We start from the raw sequence: 20,958 nt of genomic DNA on the forward strand, positions 1-20,958 counted from the left end.
CAATAAAGTGTCTTGTTATTGGTTATGAGTTATTTTGGGGTTTTGGATAAGAAGAATGAAAAGTAAATGGCAATGAAAATAAACTAACAACTATAAAAGGCTCTTGGTTTGGTATAAAAATTAGAAGTCCTATCCTAGTTATCTTTCTCAATTGTGATGAGAATTGTTCATTGCTACCACTTAGTTAACCCTTACTAATTAAAGAAAAGTCAAGTGGATAAATTGACTTGAGCCACAAGTCCTAGCCAACTCCCAAGGAAAGACTAGCTTTAGTGCACTCCAAACCAATTAGCAATCTCTCCAATTATCAATCAACAAAGGGATTAGATAACTCAAGTGTCACTAATTACTCTACCTAGGCCAAGAGGAACAAAATCTACACTATATCTAGAAGAGGCATTTCAACAAACACATAGAGTGCAATAGAAGTAAACATTATTAATTGCAAGAATTAAAGGAATCTACAACTACAAAGGCAAGAGATCAACAATAGAAAAGCCACTACAAGAAAAAAGGCCTATCGGTACCCTTTTTTCTTGCCACGCTTTAAAAGCGTGGCCAAAAGTGATCAATGGCCACGCTTTTATGAGGGTAGCCACTGATTTGTGATTTGGCCACGCTTTTTTTGTCACGCTTCAAAAGCGTGGCCATAGAGAGATTTTGGCACGCTTTTATGAGGGTGACCACTGATTTATGATTTGACCACCCTTTTTTTTTTGCCACACTTCAAAAGCGTGGCCATAGAAAAAAACAAGTACGCTTTTAAAGCGTGGCTGGTTTGTCGGGATACGGGCACATTTTTAAAGCGTGCCTATATCCTCTAATGATTTGGAACCCTAAAAAAGCGTGACAATAAGATTCCCAATTAATTTAATTTCTCACTCAAACACTTCATTTTTTTATCAAAACTCTCAAAACAGCCCTCACTTAGAAGTGAGAACCAAACCCTCGAAGCCTCTTCATTACTCAACTAAGAACCCTAAACCTTCGCAGCCCTCTCAGCTCGCAGCCCTCTTCATCATTGAGAAGTGAGAATCCCTTCATCTTTCAGCTCGTAGCCCCCTCTTAACTTGCAACCCTCTATCCTTCTCTTGCAATCATTTATCCCACTTTTGTAACTCTTGGAAACTTCAATCGGTGCTGCCTCCGTCGACGAACCCTCCATCGGCGCGCCCTCCGTTGGCATTCAGTCTCGCTCGCAAGGCCTCCATCGGCGCTCGCTCTCTCTCGCTCAAACCTTACCTCCGTCGACGCTGACTCAATCGTCGCTGCCTCTCCCGCAATCGGCGTTCCTCCCTCAATCGGCGCTCAACCCTCATCGTAACACAAGAAGGTACAGATTTAATCCCTTTTCGTTTCTCTATTTCAACCCTCACCATAACGCTGATTAATGTTTTCCGGAACCCAAAGAACAAGGAAATGTTGCCGGAGAACTTCAAAGAACAGCTTGCTTTGTCTGTGAGAAGCATCCAGTGGAGCTATGCAATATTCTGATCTACTTCATCTACCCCACCCGGGTACTAACTTCTAACTAACTGTTTCCTTGAATTTCAGTTCTGTTTTGGGATTTTTTTTTTCATTTTCTGTTTCTTGAATATTTGTTGTTTGTGAAAATACCTCACTGGACTTCATATGACGAGACACATCATGACTTGTTTCTTCTTCTGCTTCTTCTTCTCTAATATGAATAACTCAATACAATAGCTTCTTAGACAACACCACAATTCTCGTCTTTCTTCATACTGATAACGTTGTCGTGATTTGAGTACTCATCTTATATTATGTTTTTGTTATTTTTGGTCCAAAGTTTCAATCTTTTGAATTTTATTTTAGGCTATAAGGGTTGCTGCCATGAACTGTATTGATGGGCTAAGCATTGGGGCTCGTATTGCATGTTCTGGCAAGAAAAATGGTACTTAACTGTCAGAACAATTGGACTTAGCCATTACTTCTTAATTAATATTACCTTGATATTAAGATTTTCTAAACAGGAAACAAATGTCTTAATTGATGGTTACTATACTTGTGAAAATGTTCCTATAACAAATGCTTGTTATGCATGCTTTAGTTTGTTGAAGGGGTGCATGGGTATTATTAAAACTCATTCTTCATCTTATACAGTAAAAAGAGGTAAATAAAACTGCAACTGTGATAATGGAGATGCAATGATTTCTGAAATTATAAAATCCTCTTTCTTGCAAGAATTAAACCTTTTGTGTTTGGTCTATATGTCTACTTAATTCATTATCATGCTCCTAATTTTATATTGCAACAGCTGGTTGGCTAATACATACAAATACATTGCCTTGTATAATCCAATATTTAAGTTAGTAAAACCAGAAGGCAATTAACTCGTTGATATATATAAAAGTTTACATGGTGAGATGTGAATCATTTAATGGAGCACCTCATATCGATACTTTTACTTCTACTTCTACTTACTGCTATTATTATTTTTATTAGTGCACAAAGTGATGGCAAATCTGATCAGGTCAATTTTTACATTATATATTCATGAGGTTGTTTCTTTTTCTGTCTCTCTCTGAGTTTCTTTGTTTTTTGCATCACCCATTTTAATTCTCTTGTTAATAAACCGAGGTGTGTCTATGAGCTCTGAACTTGTTTCTTCAATTGTCTATTTTCAGGTTAATTGATTGTAAACATTTTGATTCCTCTGTTTCCTGAGAATTTGAGCTGTTTCCTGAGAATTTGAGCATGGTTTTGATTCCTCTGTTTGTTTAGCAAATGTCCTTGAACTGATCTGAACTTTAATCTGCATGGTTTGTTTAGCAAATGATTTTGATTCCTTTGTGGCTCACCTTCTATCAGTGGCTACTATTGTCATGGTCTGGCTTTGGAACATACACTTCAGGGGTGGGCTTTTTCTCCTACCATTACATTGATGAATTAGTAACTAAACTGATTTGGGACTGGGTTTAGTTTTTAATACAGTTATTTATATATAACACAAGATAATCATATAATATTACACAAGTTGAAGTTACTAATCTATATTAAGCCTTTATATATCTTATATTTGTGACTATTATTATATATAAATTGTCAATATATAGTTAGTGAAGTACCCCTAACTTACGTATTTCTTTTTCTTGATACAGATCCACCTTGTTCTTTTGTTAATTGGATTAATAATCATGGGAGGTGAAGGTAACCAAAAAACTTTCACAAGATACCGTTTTAGTATCTGTGTTGATTCCTGAACTGCTTTTTTTTTTTTTAAGGAAAAAAATATCTAGTGTGAATCTAATATTTTTTTAAAGATATTTGAGCATTAGTTTTCTCTGAATTTGATTTTCATTCTTTTTACCAAATTATGGAAATTATATGAATAGTTTGATACAAAGGAAACTGAATGATAAACCTTGAAAGTTTCGGTCTCATTAATGCTCTATTCTGTTTGGCATTACTCTGTTTCAGAATTTTCTCTAGTCTTTCATTATTTTAATCTCTCATTCAATTTGTTACTCCACCTAGGTACCAAGCATAATATAACTTATGAAAAATGAGGTGTTTGAAGGATGCTGCTGAACCACCTTTGAACAAGATGCATCCCCATGAGAACTCATCATGTTACTAATGGTAAGATTTTTATCCTCACCTACTAGGGGCACATAACCTCCCTCTTTGTACACCTTATATTGATCATTCAGCATATAGCTAAAGCTTCTCCAATATTCCTGATGGTTTCCCTGTTTATCCCTGCTTTTATTAAGAACCTATTCTGCTGCTGTTTTTGTTTCATGAGAGTTAGGCTTAGCTAGAGCTGCTTGTTATTTTCCTTTTTGATTAATTAGAGCATTCCTCTTGGTTTGATTAGTGGAGATAGCGCCTTTTTTATTTGAGACAGAGCTTTGCAATTTGGTTTTTTGCATGTTAGGTTTGGGATTCTGAATAGTAACTATTTTTTGCCCGTGACTTTTAGGGATTTCCTTGCCTTTGATGGCTTGATTATTTCCTTTCTGGGAGTGGCCAGCATGATGAATGATTTATTAATATTATATTTTAGGGGGATTTGGTTTTCTGTAGGAATCTTAAGTTTTAATATGCAAAGTATATATAATTTCTTAATGAGTGGAAGGTCAAATTTTGGATATTGCGTTGCAAAGTTGTTTAATCAGCTTTTTTGTTGGCGAGCGAAGACGCTATGTTTTGTGAACATATTCTAATTGATTCATTTTTCCAGTGTTTGTGAAATCGCAGTTGGTGAAGCACGTTATTTTAACTTCTTCAATTGCTGCTGTTACATTTAATGGAAGGCTTCTGACTCCTAAAGAAGTAGTTGATGACACCTGGTTTTTTGATCACGAACTTTGTAAGGAGTCGAAGGTATGTGCCATGTCCCTACAATTGTTATCATATTCCCCTAATTAGGCCAAATTAGTAGGAGTGGAATTAGCATTATGTTTTGCTGATTTAATTTTGATTCATATGAATAAGCTCAATCCCTTGTAAATTTGAGACTTTGGTACCACCAATTTTGTTTCCCATTTTCCTTTTTTTTTTCCAGTCATGGTACTGGTATGTGCTTTCAAAGACATTGGCTGAAGATGCTGCTTGGAAATTTGCAAAAAAAAAAAAAAAAAATTAACCCAGTAATGGTGATTGGACCTCTTCTGCAACCAGTACTTAACACAAGTGCTGCTGGTGTTTTGAATGTAACTAATGGTAATTTTTAAAATTCTATTTCTGCATGTGGAAATGAAAATTGAAATAGTAAATGATAAAAGTACAATATATAATGTGTAAGTCTATAAAGCTTATCTTTCTCTTATGATGTGTTTGTCAATGTGATGTTGATTCAAGTGTCTTGATGTGTGGTTCAGGAGAAGAAGCCTTATTCCAATAAAGTTGCTAAGCTTAAAGCAGAATATGAGAAGGCTATGGAAAGTTATAATGCTGCTGAAGCAGGAAGAGAAAAGGGAGAAGGAGAAGGAGAGCATGAAGAGGGCTAATGAAAAATATGATAAGGAAGAAGATGTGGCCAGTGAAGATGAGGAGTTTTAAAAGCAAATGGTAGCAGGAGTTCTTCCCACATCAACTTTTTGTTAATCATAGTTCTGCTGTATATCAAATTTTGGTTTTCCATCCTTCATACCTTTGGGAACATTATAGTTTTAATTTAAATTATTATAGCATGTAAATAATTCATGTAAATCAATAAAAAATCAATTCTTATGCCTTCTAATTTTCTCTTTTTAATTATTATTATAGAATTGTAATTTTTCAATTATTATTATGCATTCTAATTTTTTCCTTTTTTTTTAATTTGACAAAGGAATAGGCCACGCTTTGAAAGCGTGGCAAAATGCTTTAGTGGGAAAGCCACGCTTCAAAAGTGTGGCTGTATGTGCTCTATCGGCACGCTTCAAAAGCGTGGCGATATGTGAACTTTTCGGTACGTTTTTAAAGCGTACCGATAGATTAACACCTATGGCCACGCTTTTAAGCATGGCAAGAGTTGAAAGCGTGGCCAAAAAGAAAGCGTGCCGATAGATCCGCAAAAGCGTGGCGATAGAGCAACCGGCACGCTGGCAGATGTGACCCTTTCAAAAGCGTGCCGATAGCTCAAAAAGCGTGGCGAAAAGCTATCGGCACATTTTTTAGCACTATTCGGCACGCTTTAAAAGCGTGGCAGAAAGATTATTTTCTTGTAGTGAGCAAAGAAGAACAATTATTATGAATTACCTCTTATTGAATTGGAAGAATGTAGAAAGAACAATACTAGATCTACAACAAAATATAAGAACAACATAAAGAAAATTATAACAAAAGAATAGAAGAAGATGAATGTAGCAACAAAGAATTGAGAGATAGAAGTGGAAGAAAGCAAAGATTAAAACCTAGATCTAAGAACTAAACCTAATCCTAATCCTAATTCTAGAGAGAAGAGAGAGCTTCTCTCTCTAGAAACTAGCTCTAAACTAATCCTAATGAGTGTGTATGATTGCAATCCCCTTGCTCTTCAATCCTTGGCTTTAAATAGCATCTTTGGCGCCAAAGTTGGTTGGGATTGGGCCCCACAACCCTTGAGAATTCGTTGGTCACGTTTTCATTAAAAAAATCATAAACCAGCACCGACGCGTACGCGCACAGCATGCGTACGCGTCCATGGGGTGATTCGCAGGTGCGCGCAAGCGCCAGGTGCGCGCGCGCGTCCATGGGCGAGTTCAACTTCTTTGACTTTTAATGTTTCTCCACTTTGCATGCTTTCCTCTTCACTCCTTTGATCCATTCCTAGCCTTTTCAATCTGGGATCATTAACAAATATATCAAGGCATCTAGTGGAATTAAAGGGAGATTAAAACCATCAAATTAAGGGTCTAAAAGCATGTTTTCACATCTAAGCACAAATAAGGAGACAATCACAAAACCATGCTATTTCATTGAATAAATGTGGATAAAAGGTGATAAAATCTCTTAAAATCAATACAGGATAAACCGTCAAAACGGGGTTTATCACTGGGAAATGAGCCAACTGCTCATCTGCCGGTTCTTTCTGCACGGCAAGGAAAGATAACTCTTGAGGTTTTTTCACCTCTGCAAGGGCGTGCTCTATGGTAATCACAGGCTCCTCTTGCACGCCTACAGAAGAATCAACTTGACGTTCCTTCTCTTCTGTAGGGGCATACTCAGGGGCAGTCTCAGGATCCTTCTGGTCTGTGATTGCCTTAAGTCCCTCAGTAGCATGCTCCTTAGGTTCGGCCTCCTTGGTAAAGACTACTGTCCCACCTTCTTTTACTGTCTCCATGTCTAGAACTTCTGTCCTAGTTGAAGTTTTCTCATAGGAGTATAAGTGCTGGTTACTGGCAGCTATCTTAATGAGCTCATTTGCCTCTTCATGTGTCTCTATAAAGTACAGAGGACCGTTTGCAAAGTGATCTACTGTCTTCCTAACTATCTCAGAGATTACTTCATAGAAGATTATTGTCTTGTCCCATCCTGAGAACATATGGGGAGGGCAATTCCTGAACATCAGCTTGTACCTCTCCCAAGCATCATGGAGAGACTCGCTCTCTTTCTGCCTGAAGGTATGAACATTTGTCACCAGCTTAGTTAATCTCTATGAGGGAGAGAACTTGTTCAGGAATTTGTTAACAACCTTATCCCAGGTGTTCACAATTCCTCTAAGTTCCATATGCCACCATTCGTTTGCTTGATCACTCAGAGCAAATGGGAAGAGTTTTAGCTTGGGGAATTCAGGGTTCACTCCATTAGCCTCTATAGTTTCACAAAACTGTAGGAAGTCAGAGATGAACTTACTAGGGTCTTCCTGTGAGTGTCCATTAAACTGACATTTTTGCCATAATAGCAGGACCTGGTCTAGGTTGACCTTAAAGTCATCTAAGTCAATAGGGTGTCAAATGTATAGGAGCCCAGAGGTCTCCCAATTCGTATATTTCTCTTTGGATCCATAGTGACTCCGGTGTCTCTACATACATAAATAAGAGACAGAAAAATGGGAGTCTCTATGTCAGAGTATAGAGAACTCCTTGTAGATATGAAGAAGAAAGAAGAATGAGGGTAGAGAAGAAAAATTCGAATAGAAGAGAGAAAGAATTCGAAAATTAGAAGCAAAATTAGAAACTAGAATTGAAATATTTTTGTTTTTATTTTATTTATTAATAAAATAAAGGTTAATGAACCAAAAAAATTTGAAAATTTATTGATGATTTTCGAAAAAGAAGTGGGAGAAGTAAAGAAGATATTTTCGAAAATAGAAGAGAGAGGAGTTAGTTAGGAAGTTTTGAAAGAGAATAAAGAGAAACCAACTAACTAATTAAGAAAGATTTAAAAACAAGATTAGATAGAAGATTTGATTTTGAAAATATTTGAAAAAGTCAATAAGATAAGATAAGAATTGAAAAGATTTGAAAAATATTTTGAAATTAAAATTTAAAAGAAGATAAGATAGAAAAGGTTTTGAATTGAAAAGAAGATAAGTTACGTAAGCTAAGAAAGATAAGATAAGGAAGTTGAGAAAAGATAAGTTTTAAATAAAAAATATTTGAAATCAAAATCAAAAAGTTAGTTTCTAATTTAAAAAGATTTGAAATTTAATTGTAAAAGAAAGATAAGATAAGAAAGAATCAAATTTTAAAAGAAAAGATTTGAAAAGAAGTGGAAGAAGATAAGATTTGAAATTTGATTTTTGAAAAAGATTTGATTTTAAATTTTGAAATTTGAAATTTATATTTTAAATTTTGAAATTGTATTTTAATGAAAGATAACAAAAGATAAGATAAAGATTTGAATTTTAAAATTTAAAAGAAAGATAAGATAAGAAATTAAAGAATCAAATTGAAAGAAAGATATGATAAGATATGAAAAGATAAGATTTGAAATTGGATTTTTAAAATTAAGATAAGATAATAATTTTGAAATTAAAAATTGAAATTTTTGTTAATATTTTCGAAAATAATTTTGAAATAAAGATAGAAAAGATATTTTTTTATTTCTTTGAATTAATGAAGAAAGAGAAAAACAACCAAAAGACACCAAACTTAAAATTTTTAGATCTAAGACTCTAAAATTTCAAAAGTTCAAAGAGAAAAACACCAAAAGACACCAAACTTAAAAATTTAAAGATCAAAACAAGAAGAAAAACAAGAACACTTTGAAGATCACGAAGAACACCAAGAACAAAACTCAAAAGGATTCAAAGAAAACAAGAGCATGAAAAGGACACCAAACTTAAAAATTTTGAATATTAAAGACACAATTTTAGAAAATTTGCATGAAAAACACCAAAAGAATTGCTGATGGCGGTGGCAAGGGAGGATGACGTAGTGGAGGATAGAAGGGTAATTTCTGAACGTATTTTGAATGAGTGGATCAATGTGACTTTAATTGACAATCAACGCAATCACGTAACGTTCAAATCAAGCATTGAAGGTATTGGAGGGCATGCGGATTTGGTGGGGAACGCTGATATGGGGAGTAATGAGGATTCTGATAGAACCATTTCTTAGGAGGTGGAGGATTTGGACCGTGGGCTGCTAAGGGGTGCTAGAAGGAGTATAAAAACAAAAAAAAACACAAAGGATACTTGGCCCAATGAGAAGAGAAACCGGTTTGGGCCACCAAATGCTGTTGGGCCACCAAATGCTGTTGGGCCAGCACTCCTCGTAGGGGCAGCAAGAAAGAACGCGGAAGCAGCGGTTGACAAGGCTGGACCGTGTCAGGATGAGGCGGGTCGAAGGAAGCGGAGCTCGCCATGGGTCTGCACCCCTATTATTCATCACGAAACTACCACAGGAGCGATGCAGGGAGATCGTGGTGCTGCTTCCCCCCTGATCCCGCGAAAACGAGGGGCTGGAGGCTTACGTGAATCCCATGCAAGCCAGGGACTGGAGGGATGGTGTGCGATTGGGATGGCTAACGGGGATGAGGGTGAGCCGACTGTCAACGGTAGAGGCAGCTGTGCTGAGGCGGTTGGGTGTGAGGAGTTGATGGCGAATCCGGAGGAATTGGACGATGGTAGGGTTCCGGGGATGAACAGTGTAACAACCCTAATTTTCGAGTACGCGAGATCTTTTCTGAATACACGGATTTCTTCGAAAGATCAGTAAAGGGAATACCTCTTCTGTATCATCAAGCATCTCAATCCTCATTGTCATTATATTATCTTTAACTCAGGACCTTAGTTGAGACAAGCTCGATAACGCGGTCACGAAGAACCTAGTTTTTGAACCATATCGGTTAGGGGTTTTGATTCGGTTTTTCGTAAATAGTCTCAGTTTGACAAACCAGACTTGATTTATGAGAGGAGAGAGATAATAGTATAATATTATCATTATATTAGTATTAGAAGATGCTTGAATGATATTATAAGGTTACCTGGTCTGTTTTAGTTAAAAACAGGAAATCAGTTTAACCGGATTTACAGTTTACTGGTGCAGCTTAGCACTAGCACTCTCTGATGACTTTAGCAATGCTAAGGCCTCATTATATATGTTCTATTCTCATAATAAATATGTTACTAGTGTCATTTATGCTAGTAGCTCAGAAAATAATTTTTAGAGATGTTTTTACAAGTGTTCCGATACATCTAGTTTTAGTAGTTATACACCGGAGATATTTTAATATTATTTTAATCCACCTCCAAGCCAACCAATCACAACTCACCTTACACCCCCAAGACCTCCAAGGCTGTCTCATTTCATCATTTTGGCCGAAAATAACAAGAGAGAAAAGAGAGAAACTTTCATGAACACTTAATCTTCAAAGCTTGATTTCTTCTGAACTAAAACTCAAATCAAAACTCCGATTTCACCAAAATGATCCTCTCTTCTTCCTCTACAAAACCATGTAACTTATCAAGGATGGAAATAAGGTGAGATGGCTGTCTCCCTCCCATTTCAATTCGGTTTTCAAGGAAAACCATGCAAAACATGTGTTTTCTTGATGTTCTTCCTTAGGAATCATGCTTAACTTGACTTGAGAGCCAAGAAACATGAATTTATAGCAAGTCTAAGGTGAGATATCTCTTCCTAACGTGCTGAGGGAGATTTGGTCAGTTGAGAGTTTGTGGATTTAAAGTTGTTCTTGATGTGTTTTAGGAGGAAAAAGTGCTTAAGGACCACCTGAAAGTCTAACCGAATTTGGAGCAGCAAATCAAGGTAGGGTGTAACGAAATTAATCTTGATTATTTGTGTTTGAGTTGTGTGAATGTTGTATGATTTGGCTGTGCTAAAAATTGGTTGCATATATGATTGATTCTTGGTGAAAATTTGGTAAAATTTTGATGAAATTTGATAAAATTCAAGCTATGAATGTGTGTTTTTGAGGGCTGCTGGAAAAACGAACCCTAGAGCTTAAATTGGGGTTCAATTTGTGTTAAATTCATGTAGAAAAGATGGGTTTTAGTGGCTGATAATTTATTATGAATTATGGTAAAAATCGGTTGCTGAAAAGACTGATAAACGGGTAAAAATAGAGAAAGAATCTAAAGAATTTACAAAGAACACTTTGAGTGTGATGAAGAACAATGAAGAACACCTTTTTGATTCATAAAAGGGCAAGGAAGTAATTAATTTGGTGTTTGGGGGGTTATTTTGTAATTTCTGAAAGTTAGGGTGGTTAAAGTAGAAATATTAAAAGTTACGGGTGGTAAAAAGTTAATTTTAAAGGTTAAAAGGTAAAGTTAAGGTAATTTTCGAAAATTTAGTAATAAAATATTAAATAATAATAAAATATTAAATAATAATATTTAATTAAAAATAATATTTTAATAAAAATAATAAAATAATGCGAAAAAGGCAGTTTTCTATAAAAGTTTTAGAAAGACAACTTTAAGCACAGAATCTCATAATTACCTTCATAAAACACTTAGGGAGTGGTAAAAACATATTAGTGAGGCAAAGACAAAGGAAAGATAAAAAGTTAAAGAAAAGATAAAAATCAATGAAAAGTCTGTAAAGTTTTAATGACAGAAAAATAGACAGAGACTAGTGAACGAACTAGGGCAACATAGCTAGTCCTGGAATTGCGAATAGGATTAGGTATTATATGAAAAGTTAAACTGTTTCAGTATAGACTTAATGAACCTATACTTGGGACAGACTAACTATTCATACTGAAATTTACATAAGCTTTAAATACATACGTTAAACAGAGAAATCAGAACAGAGTAAAGAAACACAGAGAACAGAGTAACCAGAGCAGAATAAAGGGATACAGAGAAAAGAGTAACCAGAGCAAAGTAAAAAGACAAAGAGAAAAGAGTAATGTGATAAAGAGAAATCGTTTGAGTTACGATGTTGTAAAAGTAAAGCTGTAAAGTTTGTATAGCATGATTGAACAGAGAAAGAAAGAGGTACTGCATAAGAATGTGAAAGTGATGATGATAATGAGAATGATTATCTGATGATCTGCTGCGTGAAGGCAGTCAGATAGATGGTGGTACGACCACTGAGAGTGCTTTCCTGGGATACTTAGCTATAATGCTATTCTGTAAGTCAGAGGACTTTTACAGAGGTATCGAGAACACACGACTAGCATATACTCCTGTAAGTCAAAGGACTCTTACAGTGAGAGTGTGTGTGTATGCTCCTGTAAGTCAAAGGACTTTTACAGTGAGAGTGTGTGTATGCTGTTGTAAGTCAAAGGACTCTTACAGAGAGTGTGTTGGGCAGATATAAGTTAACTAGCTCCGCCATGCAAGTTAAAGAACTCTTGCAGTGGATTGCTAGTGCCGCCCTGCAAGTCAAAGGACTCTTGCAGTGGTTTGCCTCACAAGTCAAAGGACTCTTACGAGGGACATTGCCAACAGGAAAGCCTTACCTGGTCAGAGGACTCTGGGTAACGTCGGGAGCAGGTATGTAACCGACAAATGAGCTCATTACCTGCGCTAGGGCTAGACATGCATCATACTTGGTAGTGCATTTTCTTTGTTATGATTGTGGTATGAATGTATGTTTTCCTTGTTTGTATTCTATTCTCTGTGTCTGTTTTGTATTTTCTTGTATCTTTCTGTTTGTATTCTGCTATCTGTTTTCTCTATCTTCTCTATTTATCTGTATCTTTTATTTACTGTTTTTTTTTTGTATTCTGCTATTTACCTACTAAATAACATGGAATTAATGAACTTAACTAATAACCCCGACCCTACTAAGAACTCCCCAGTTCTTACCCCTTCTCTCTCCCTTCCCCCTTCAGATGGAAGCATGAGTACCCTTCCGTAGTTTGCTGACGATCGTTCACAAAAAGGATTCTACTCTAAATAGTCTTCTGAATCTAGAGTGAACTCTGTTACCTGTTTATATGTATATACTATGAGGCCAGCCAACGTCTGCACCCCGTTCCTATGCGTACTTTAACCTAAATCCTGTGTACGAGATTCCTATTGTGTGGCTACTTCATGAGGTACCAGAGAGACGTCTTATGGAAAGGTCTGATCGTGCAGAGGAGTAGCAGATGATGTTCTATCTTTTGATGACATTCCGCTTGACTTGAGTTTTGAAGACTTAGAGCGTACTTTCCCTCGCTTTAGTAGTTTAGAGGGAATAGGTGAGTATAGAGTTTAGGCTAGCCTGGGCGCCAGCTTAGGGACTTCTTGAACAGGTCAGGGCGTAGGATGTTGTATGTTTATATATGTATATAGTTAATATCTAGCTATATCTAGGGGTGTTCTAACTAGAAGTCTATACTCTAATAAAGGCTGGATCACTGAATGTTGTTAGCTGCTTTTGATGTATTTATGTGTGATTGTTTATAACTGTTTTATCTATTTTTATTTGTGAATTGATTATAAATGATTCTGTTTATTAATTCAAACATTTTCAAAAAAAAAGTACCTCACTAACTAACTACGCTTTTAACAACGAATCAGGCTCATATAATAAATAATAGATAGTAATTAGGATGACAAATTGGTAGCACTCTGTTTCTGGTATGTCCTAGGCGTACTGAAAATTGGGTCGTTACAATTTGGTATCAGAGCAGTTCGTTCCCGGTAGAGCCTGGGGAGTGGACTGACTATGCTTCATTGCATACTTTGCTTGTGTGTCTCATGCTGTTAGGGTATCTTCAAGATACATTTGGCATGAATGTCTATGAGTGCTCATTTTGGCAATGTTCGTGCCTAGCTTGAGATATTAAGACTGATCACCTTAATATTGATTGTTTGGTGCGGATAAGACCTCAATGACTATGAATAGACATGGTTTAATCGAGCTCCAAAAGACAAATCGACGTGAGCCACAGCTATCTTCATAGTTGTTATGATCTTCATGGCTATGGCTGTGTGAGATTTGGATGCTGTAAGGAACGGACCGATCTCTTCGTCTGGATGGCTTGAAGGAAATAGATCTCTTGAAAATGGATTCTTGCATCTGGCTGAAATTTTGAGGGCAAAATTTTCTTTTAGGAGGGTAGAATGTAACAACCCTAATTTTCGAGTACGCGAGATCTTTTCTGAATACATGGATTTCTTCGAAAGAACAGTAAAGGGAATACCTCTTCTGTATCATCAAGCATCTTAATCCTCATTGTCATTATATTATCTTTAAATCAGGACCTTAGTTGAGACAAGCTCGATAACGCGGTCACAAAGAACCTAGTTTTTGAACCGTATCGGTTAGGGGTTTTGATTCGGTTTTTCATAAATAGTCTCAGTTTGACAAACCAGACTCGATTTATGAGAAGAGAGAGATAATAGTATAATATTATCATTATATTAGTATTAGAAGATGCTTGAATGATATTATAAGGTTACCTGGTCTGTTTTAGTTAAAAACAGGAAATCAGTTTAACCGGGTTTACGGTTTACTGGTGCAGCTTAGCACTAGCACTCTCTGATGACTTTAGCAATGCTAAGGCCTCATTATACATGTTCTATTCTCATAATAAATATGTTACTAGTGTCATTTATACTAGTAGCTCAGAAAATAATTTTTAGAGATGTTTTTACAAGTCTTTCGATACATCTAGTTTTAGTAGTTATACACCTGAGATATTTTAATATTATTTTAACTCACCTCCAAGCCAACCAATCACAACTCACCTTACACCCCCAAGACCTCCAAGGCTGTCTCATTTCATCATTTTGGCCGAAAATAACAAGAGAGAAAAGAGAGAAACTTTCATGAACACTTAATCTTCAAAGCTTGATTTCTTCTGAACTAAAACTCAAATCAAAACTCCGATTTCACCAAAATGATCCTCTCTTCTTCCTCTACATAACCATGTAACTTATCAAGGATGGAAATAAGGTGAGATGGCTGTCTCCTTCCCATTTCAATTCGGTTTTCAAGGAAAACCATGCAAAACATGTGTTTTCTTGATGTTCTTCCTTAGGAATCATGCTTAACTTGACTTAAGGTCCAAGAAACGTGAATTTCTAGCAAGTCTAAGGTGAGATATCTCTTCCTAACGTGCTGAGGGAGATTTGATCAGTTGAGAGTTTGTGGATTTAAAGTTGTTCTTGATGTGTTTTAGGAGGAAAAAATGCTTAAGGACCACCTGAAAGTCTAACCGAATTTGGAGCAGCAAATCAAGGTAGGGTGTAACGAAATTAATCTTGATTATTTGTGTTTGAGTTGTGTGAATGTTGTATGATTTGGCTGTGCTAAAAATTGGTTGCATATATGATTGATTCTTGGTGAAAATTTGGTGAAATTTTGATGAAATTTGATGAAATTCAAGCTATGAATGTGTGTTTTTGAGGGCTGCTGGAAAAACGAACCCTAGAGCTTAAATTGGGGTTCAATTTGTGTTAAAATCATGTAGAAAAGATGGGGTTTTAGTGGCTGATAATTTATTATGAATTATGGTAAAAATCGGTTGCTGAAAAGACTGATAAACGGGTAAAAATAGAGAAAGAATCTGAAGAATTTACGAAGAACACGAAGAACACTTTGAGTGTGATGAAGAACAATGAAGAACACCTTTTTGATTCATAAAAGGGCAAGGAAGTAATTAATTTGGTGTTTGGGGGGTTATTTTGTAATTTCTGAAAGTTAGGGTGGTTAAAGTAGAAATATTAAAAGTTACGGGTGGTAAAAAGTTAATTTTAAAGGTTAAAAGGTAAAGTTAAGGTAATTTTCGAAAATTTAGTAATAAAATATTAAATAATAATAAAATATTAAATAATAATATTTAATTAAAAATAATATTTTAATAAAAATAATAAAATAATGCGAAAAAGGCAGTTTTCTATAAAAGGTTTAGAAAGACAACTTTAAGCGCAGAATCTCATAATTACCTTCATAAAATACTTAGGGAGTGGTAAAAACATATTAGTGAGGCAAAGACAAAGGAAAGATAAAAAGTTAAAGAAAAGATAAAAATCAATGAAAAGTCTGTAAAGTTTTAATGACAGAAAAACAGACAGAGACTAGTGAACGAACTAGGGCAACATAGCTAGTCCTGGAATTGCGAATAGGATTAGGTATTATATGAAAAGTTAAACTGTTTCAGTATAGACTTAATGAACCTATACTTGGGACAGACTAACTATTCATACCGAAATTTACATAAGCTTTAAATACATACATTAAACAGAGAAATCAAAATAGAGTAAAGAAACATAGAGAACAGAGTAACCAGAGCTGAATAAAGGGATACAGAGAAAAGAGTAACCAGAGCAAAGTAAAAAGACAAAGAGAAAAGAGTAATGTGATAAAGAGAAATGGTTTGAGTTACGATGTTGTAAAAGTAAAAGCTGTAAAGTTTGTATAGCATGATTGAACAGAGAAAGAAAGAGGTACTGCATAAGAATGTGAAAGTGATGATGATAATGAGAATGATTATGTGATGATCTGCTGCGTGAAGGCATCAGATAGATGGTGGTACGACCACTGAGAGTGCTTTCCTGGGATACTTAGCTATAATGCTATTCTGTATGTCAGAGGACTCTTACAGAGGTATCGAGAACACACGACTAGCATATACTCCTGTAAGTCAAAGGACTCTTATAGTGAGAGTGTGTGTGTATGCTCCTGTAAGTCAAAGGACTCTTACAGTGAGAGTGTGTGTATGCTCTTGTAAGTCAAAGGGCTCTTACAGAGAGTGTGTTGGGCAGATATAAGTTAACTAGCTCCGCCATGCAAGTCAAAAGACTCTTGCAGTGGGTTGCTAGTGCCGCCCTGCAAGTCAAAGGACTCTTGCAGTGGTTTGCCTCACAAGTCAAAGGACTCTTGCGAGGAACATTGCCAACAGAAAAGCCTTACCTGGTCAGAGGACTCTGGGTAACGTCGGGAGCGGGTATGTAACCGACAAATGAGCTCATTACCTGCGCTAGGGCTAGACATGCATCATACTTGGTAGTGCATTTCCTTTGTTATGATTGTGGTATGAATGTATGTTTTCCTTGTTTGTATTCTATTCTCTGTGTCTGTTTTGTATTTTCTTGTATCCTTCTATTTGTGTTCTGCTATCTGTTTTCTCTATCTTCTCTATTTATCTGTATCTTCTATTTACTGTTTTTTTTGTATTCTGCTATTTACCTGCTAAATAACACGGAATTAATGAACTTAACTAATAAACCCGACCCTACTAAGAACTCCCCTGTTCTTACCCCTTCTCTCTCCCTTCCCCTTCAGATGGAAGCATGAGTACCCTTCCGTAGTTTGCTGACGATCGTTCACAAAAAGGATTCTACTCTAAATAGTTTTCTGAATCTAGAGTGAACTCTGTTACCTGTTTATATGTATATACTATGAGGCCAGCCAACGTCTGCACCCCGTTCGTATGCGTACTTTAACCTAAATCCTATGTACGAGATTCCTATTGTGTGGCTACTTCATGAGGTACCAGAGAGACGTCCTGTGGAAAGGTCTGATCGTGCAGAGGAGTAGCAGATGATGTTCTATCTTTTGATGACATTCCACTTGACTTGAGTTTTGAAGACTTAGAGCGTACTTTCCCTCGCTTTAGTAGTTTAGAGGGAATAGGTGAGTATAGAGTCTAGGCTAGCCTGGGCGCTAGCTTAGGGACTTCTTGAACAGGTCAGGGCGTAGGATGTTGTATGTATATATATGTATATAGTTAATATCTAGCTATATCTAGGGGTGTTCTAACTTGAAGTCTATACTCTAATAAAGGCTGGATCACTGAATGTTGTTAGCTGCTTGTGATGTATTTATGTGTGATTGTTTATAACTGTTTTATCTGTTTTTATTTGTGAATTGATTATAAATGATTCTGTTTATTAATTCAAACGTTTTCAAAAAAAAAAGTACCTCACTAACTAAATACGCTTTTAACAACGAATCAGGCTCATATAATAAATAATAGATAATAATTAGGATGACAAATTGGTAGCACTCGGTTTCTGGTATGTCCTAGGCGTACTGAAAATTAGGTCGTTACAAACAGGAGTGTAATCCCAGGCCTTCAGTCAGTTGCTGGCTTAGGAGTTGCTGGGGCTATGGTAGGCATACATGGCGGAAATGGGGATGTTAGTGACGATGGCAACCTTGGGGACATCGACAGGGGCAACGATTCAGACGAGGAGAACAAAACCACTGGAAAAACTGAAGGCACAAGCTCGGCTAACAGGATAGATGCGGTTAACGATGCTGTAAATGTCTATAATGGTCTGAAGATTGGGCCGGGGAGGTTGATGCCGAGTGGAGATGGAGCTGAGATTACTACCAGGAAGGGTGACAGAGATGAATATGAAGATACTGGTGACAACCAGAGTTCAACGCTGGACGAACAGATGTTGGAAAATAGGAGGACATGGAAAATAGCTGTGGAGTCTGGAGCCATGCTGTACAACAAAGAAGACGATATCATGGCCGCCCTCCAAGCTCAAAATGAAGAAAATGCTCAGAAAAGAAGATTGGCAAAACAAAAGGCGAAAGCAAGACGATGCAGACCTAAGAACAAAAGCAAGGTGTGTAATAATATTTTAAAATAATTTTTAGTTCATGAAATGTAAGGGGATTGAGGGGGGATGGCAAAGTGAGAATGATAAAGGATATGAAGAAAAAATATAAACTAGGCATGTTAGGTCTGATTGAAACTAAAAAGCTTGCAGTAACTAGATTTGATGTATCAAGGTTCTGGGGACAAGGTAGTATTGGGTGGGAATTTGTTGAGTCTCATGGTGCGTCAGGAGGATTGTTTTTAATGTGGAATGAAATGAGGTTTAAAATGAATAATTGTTATAAAGGGGAGAGGTGGTTATGTGTAGAAGGGGTAATTTTGAAGAACAGCTTTAATTGTGCATTTTTCTTGATCTATGGTGCCCATACCAGAGACGAAAAACTTATTGTTTGGGAAGAGTTGAGCTATACAGCTGGATTATGTCAGGTACCTTGTTGCTTCATGGGTGACTTTAAGGAGATTGTCCATATAGAAGAAAGGAAAGGTAATGTCAACTTATCAATTTCTGTCGAAGAGTTTAAGAACTGGATACAAGGTATGCATCTGGTGGACCTACCACTTAATGACAGGAAGTTTACCTGGTTCAGAGGACGATCCTGTAGCCGGATTGATAGAGTCTTGGTGAATTTAGAATGGGTGGAGGAGTTCCCAGAGATTCGCTTGAGAGGAGGACCACGGGCTTGTCAGATCACTGCCCTATGATAGTAGAAGATACTAGTTTGAGATATCGGCCTAGGCCTTTTCGGAGTCTTGACTCGTGGTTTACACATGAAGGCTTCCTAAGAATGGTCAAGGAGGAATGGAGGGGATTAGGGAATATACAGTTCACAGAAAAATTGAAGGCCTTGACAAATCCGCTGGGAAGGTGGCACAAAGATAATTTTGGAGACATGGATAAGAAAATTATAAAGTTTGAGGAAGAGATAAAGAAGATAGATGACATGGTAAGCAATGATGTATTTGATGGAACAGTGGAGGCGAGAAGGAAGGCATTGGTGACGTGCTGTAAGAAGTGGTATGTAAGGAAGGAACTGCACTGGAAACAGATGTCGCGATCCCGCCTCGCGAAGGACATGGACAAAAATACCAGGTACTTTCACAACGTAGCTTCAGCTAGAAGGAGGAATAATAAGATTGATGCACTGGTTATTAATGGAAGGCTAGTCAGGAATCAAGCAAGGATAAAAATTGCTATCAGAGAGTTCTATAAGAAATTATATTACCAGGAGGAGGCTCCTATGGTAGGCTTCAGAGATGAACTGGTAAATATGATAGATGTGGAACATGCTGAAGCATTGGAGGTTTTGCCGTCGCCTGAGGAGATAAAAGACGCCGTGTGGGACTGTGAATCATCTAGGGCACCAGGAAGTGATGGTTACAACATGAAATTTATTAAAAAGTGTTGGGAGGAAATTGGTACTGAGTTCACGGCAGCAGTGCTAGGATTCTTTCAAACCTCTAGGCTACCGAAAGACTCTAATCTCACATGGGTGGCATTGGTGTCGAAGTTTACTGGTGCTAAGGAGATTAAGGACCTTCACCCAATTAGCATCGTTGGTTGTGTGTACAAGGTGATTTCCAAGGTATTGGTTAGCAGGATGAGATCAGTGATGCCAGGTCTGCTTGGAGAGACTCAGAGTGCGTTTGTAAAGGGACGGAAAATACATTTTTGACCCAGTTTTTGACCCAGAAAACACAGATTAGAGGCTACAGAGTAGGAAAATCCATTCAGACATTCACACTTTCCATTATTCACACATTAGTTAGGTTTAGATGTAGTTTCTAGAGAGAGAGAGAGGCTCTCTCCTCTCTCTAGGTTAGGATTTCTCTTAGTTTTAGTTTTATTTCTTCGCAATTCTAGGTTCAATATTCCTTTAATTTAGTTTTCTTATACTTTTATTTATTCTATTACTTTAATTTATTATCCTCCCTTATTAATTTATTATTGCAAAGAGTATTTTTCTATTAAATTTTCTTTTTTGCTTGATTATCTCAATTCAATTCCAATTATCATGGTTTCTTTCTACTCCCTTTACATGCATGCAAAATTGGCATCCATGTCAATGGAGTAGGCTTCCAACTTGGCTTTGGAGTTGATTAATATTTGGAGACCCTTGAGTTGGAAGACTTAAGAGTTAATTTGTGATTGGCTCTCTGGCCACTAACGCTAATCCTTCCCAAGGGAGAGGATTAGGACTTGTGAATAGAAGTTGGCTCCCAACTTGACTTTTCTTTATTTATTAAAGGATAACTAAGTAGAAACAACAACATATTACTATTAATCTTGAGAAATCCAACAAGGATAGAACTTCTAATTAATCTTCTCCTAGCCAAGGCTTTTTAATTTAATTATATAAAACCTCTTGTTTATTTTCATTACTTTAATTTATAATTATTTATTTTCTCATTCTCCAACTCTAAAAATTCTCAGAAAAAAACCCATAACCAATAATAACACACTTCCCTGCAATTCCTTGAGAAACGACTCGAGGTTTAAATACTCGGTTTATTTTTATTGGGTTTGCTTAAGTGACAAACAAGTTTTTGTATGAAAGGATTATTGTTAGTTTAGAAACTATACTTGAAACGAGAATTTATTTGTGA

At 36.5% G+C, this 20,958-nt stretch overlaps 1 protein-coding gene across 1 annotated transcript; it reads left to right on the top strand.

Annotated features, from left to right (window-relative positions):
* Positions 1-3,575: 3,575 nt before the first annotated feature.
* LOC148544848 (phenylacetaldehyde reductase-like) lies at positions 3,576-4,973 on the top strand. The gene is made up of 3 exons (XM_088497753.1): positions 3,576-3,600; positions 4,205-4,347; positions 4,845-4,973. Exons 1-3 carry the CDS (start codon positions 3,576-3,578, stop codon positions 4,971-4,973), a joined length of 297 nt encoding a protein of 98 aa, XP_088353879.1.
* Positions 4,974-20,958: the final 15,985 nt, after the last annotated feature.

This window comes from Arachis ipaensis, chromosome B9, assembly GCF_059453495.1.
Source record: "Arachis ipaensis isolate K30076 ecotype BB chromosome B9, ASM5945349v1, whole genome shotgun sequence".
In the NCBI taxonomy this organism is placed as follows: domain Eukaryota; kingdom Viridiplantae; phylum Streptophyta; class Magnoliopsida; order Fabales; family Fabaceae; genus Arachis; species Arachis ipaensis.

Coding starts and splice junctions, on each gene's coding strand:
- LOC148544848 (XM_088497753.1), top strand. CDS start 3,576: ATGAGAACTCATCATGTTACTAATG. Junction 3,601..4,204: donor AACTCATCATGTTACTAATG/GTAAGATTTTTA, acceptor TCATTTTTCCAG/TGTTTGTGAAATCGCAGTTG. Junction 4,348..4,844: donor AACTTTGTAAGGAGTCGAAG/GTATGTGCCATG, acceptor TGTGTGGTTCAG/GAGAAGAAGCCTTATTCCAA.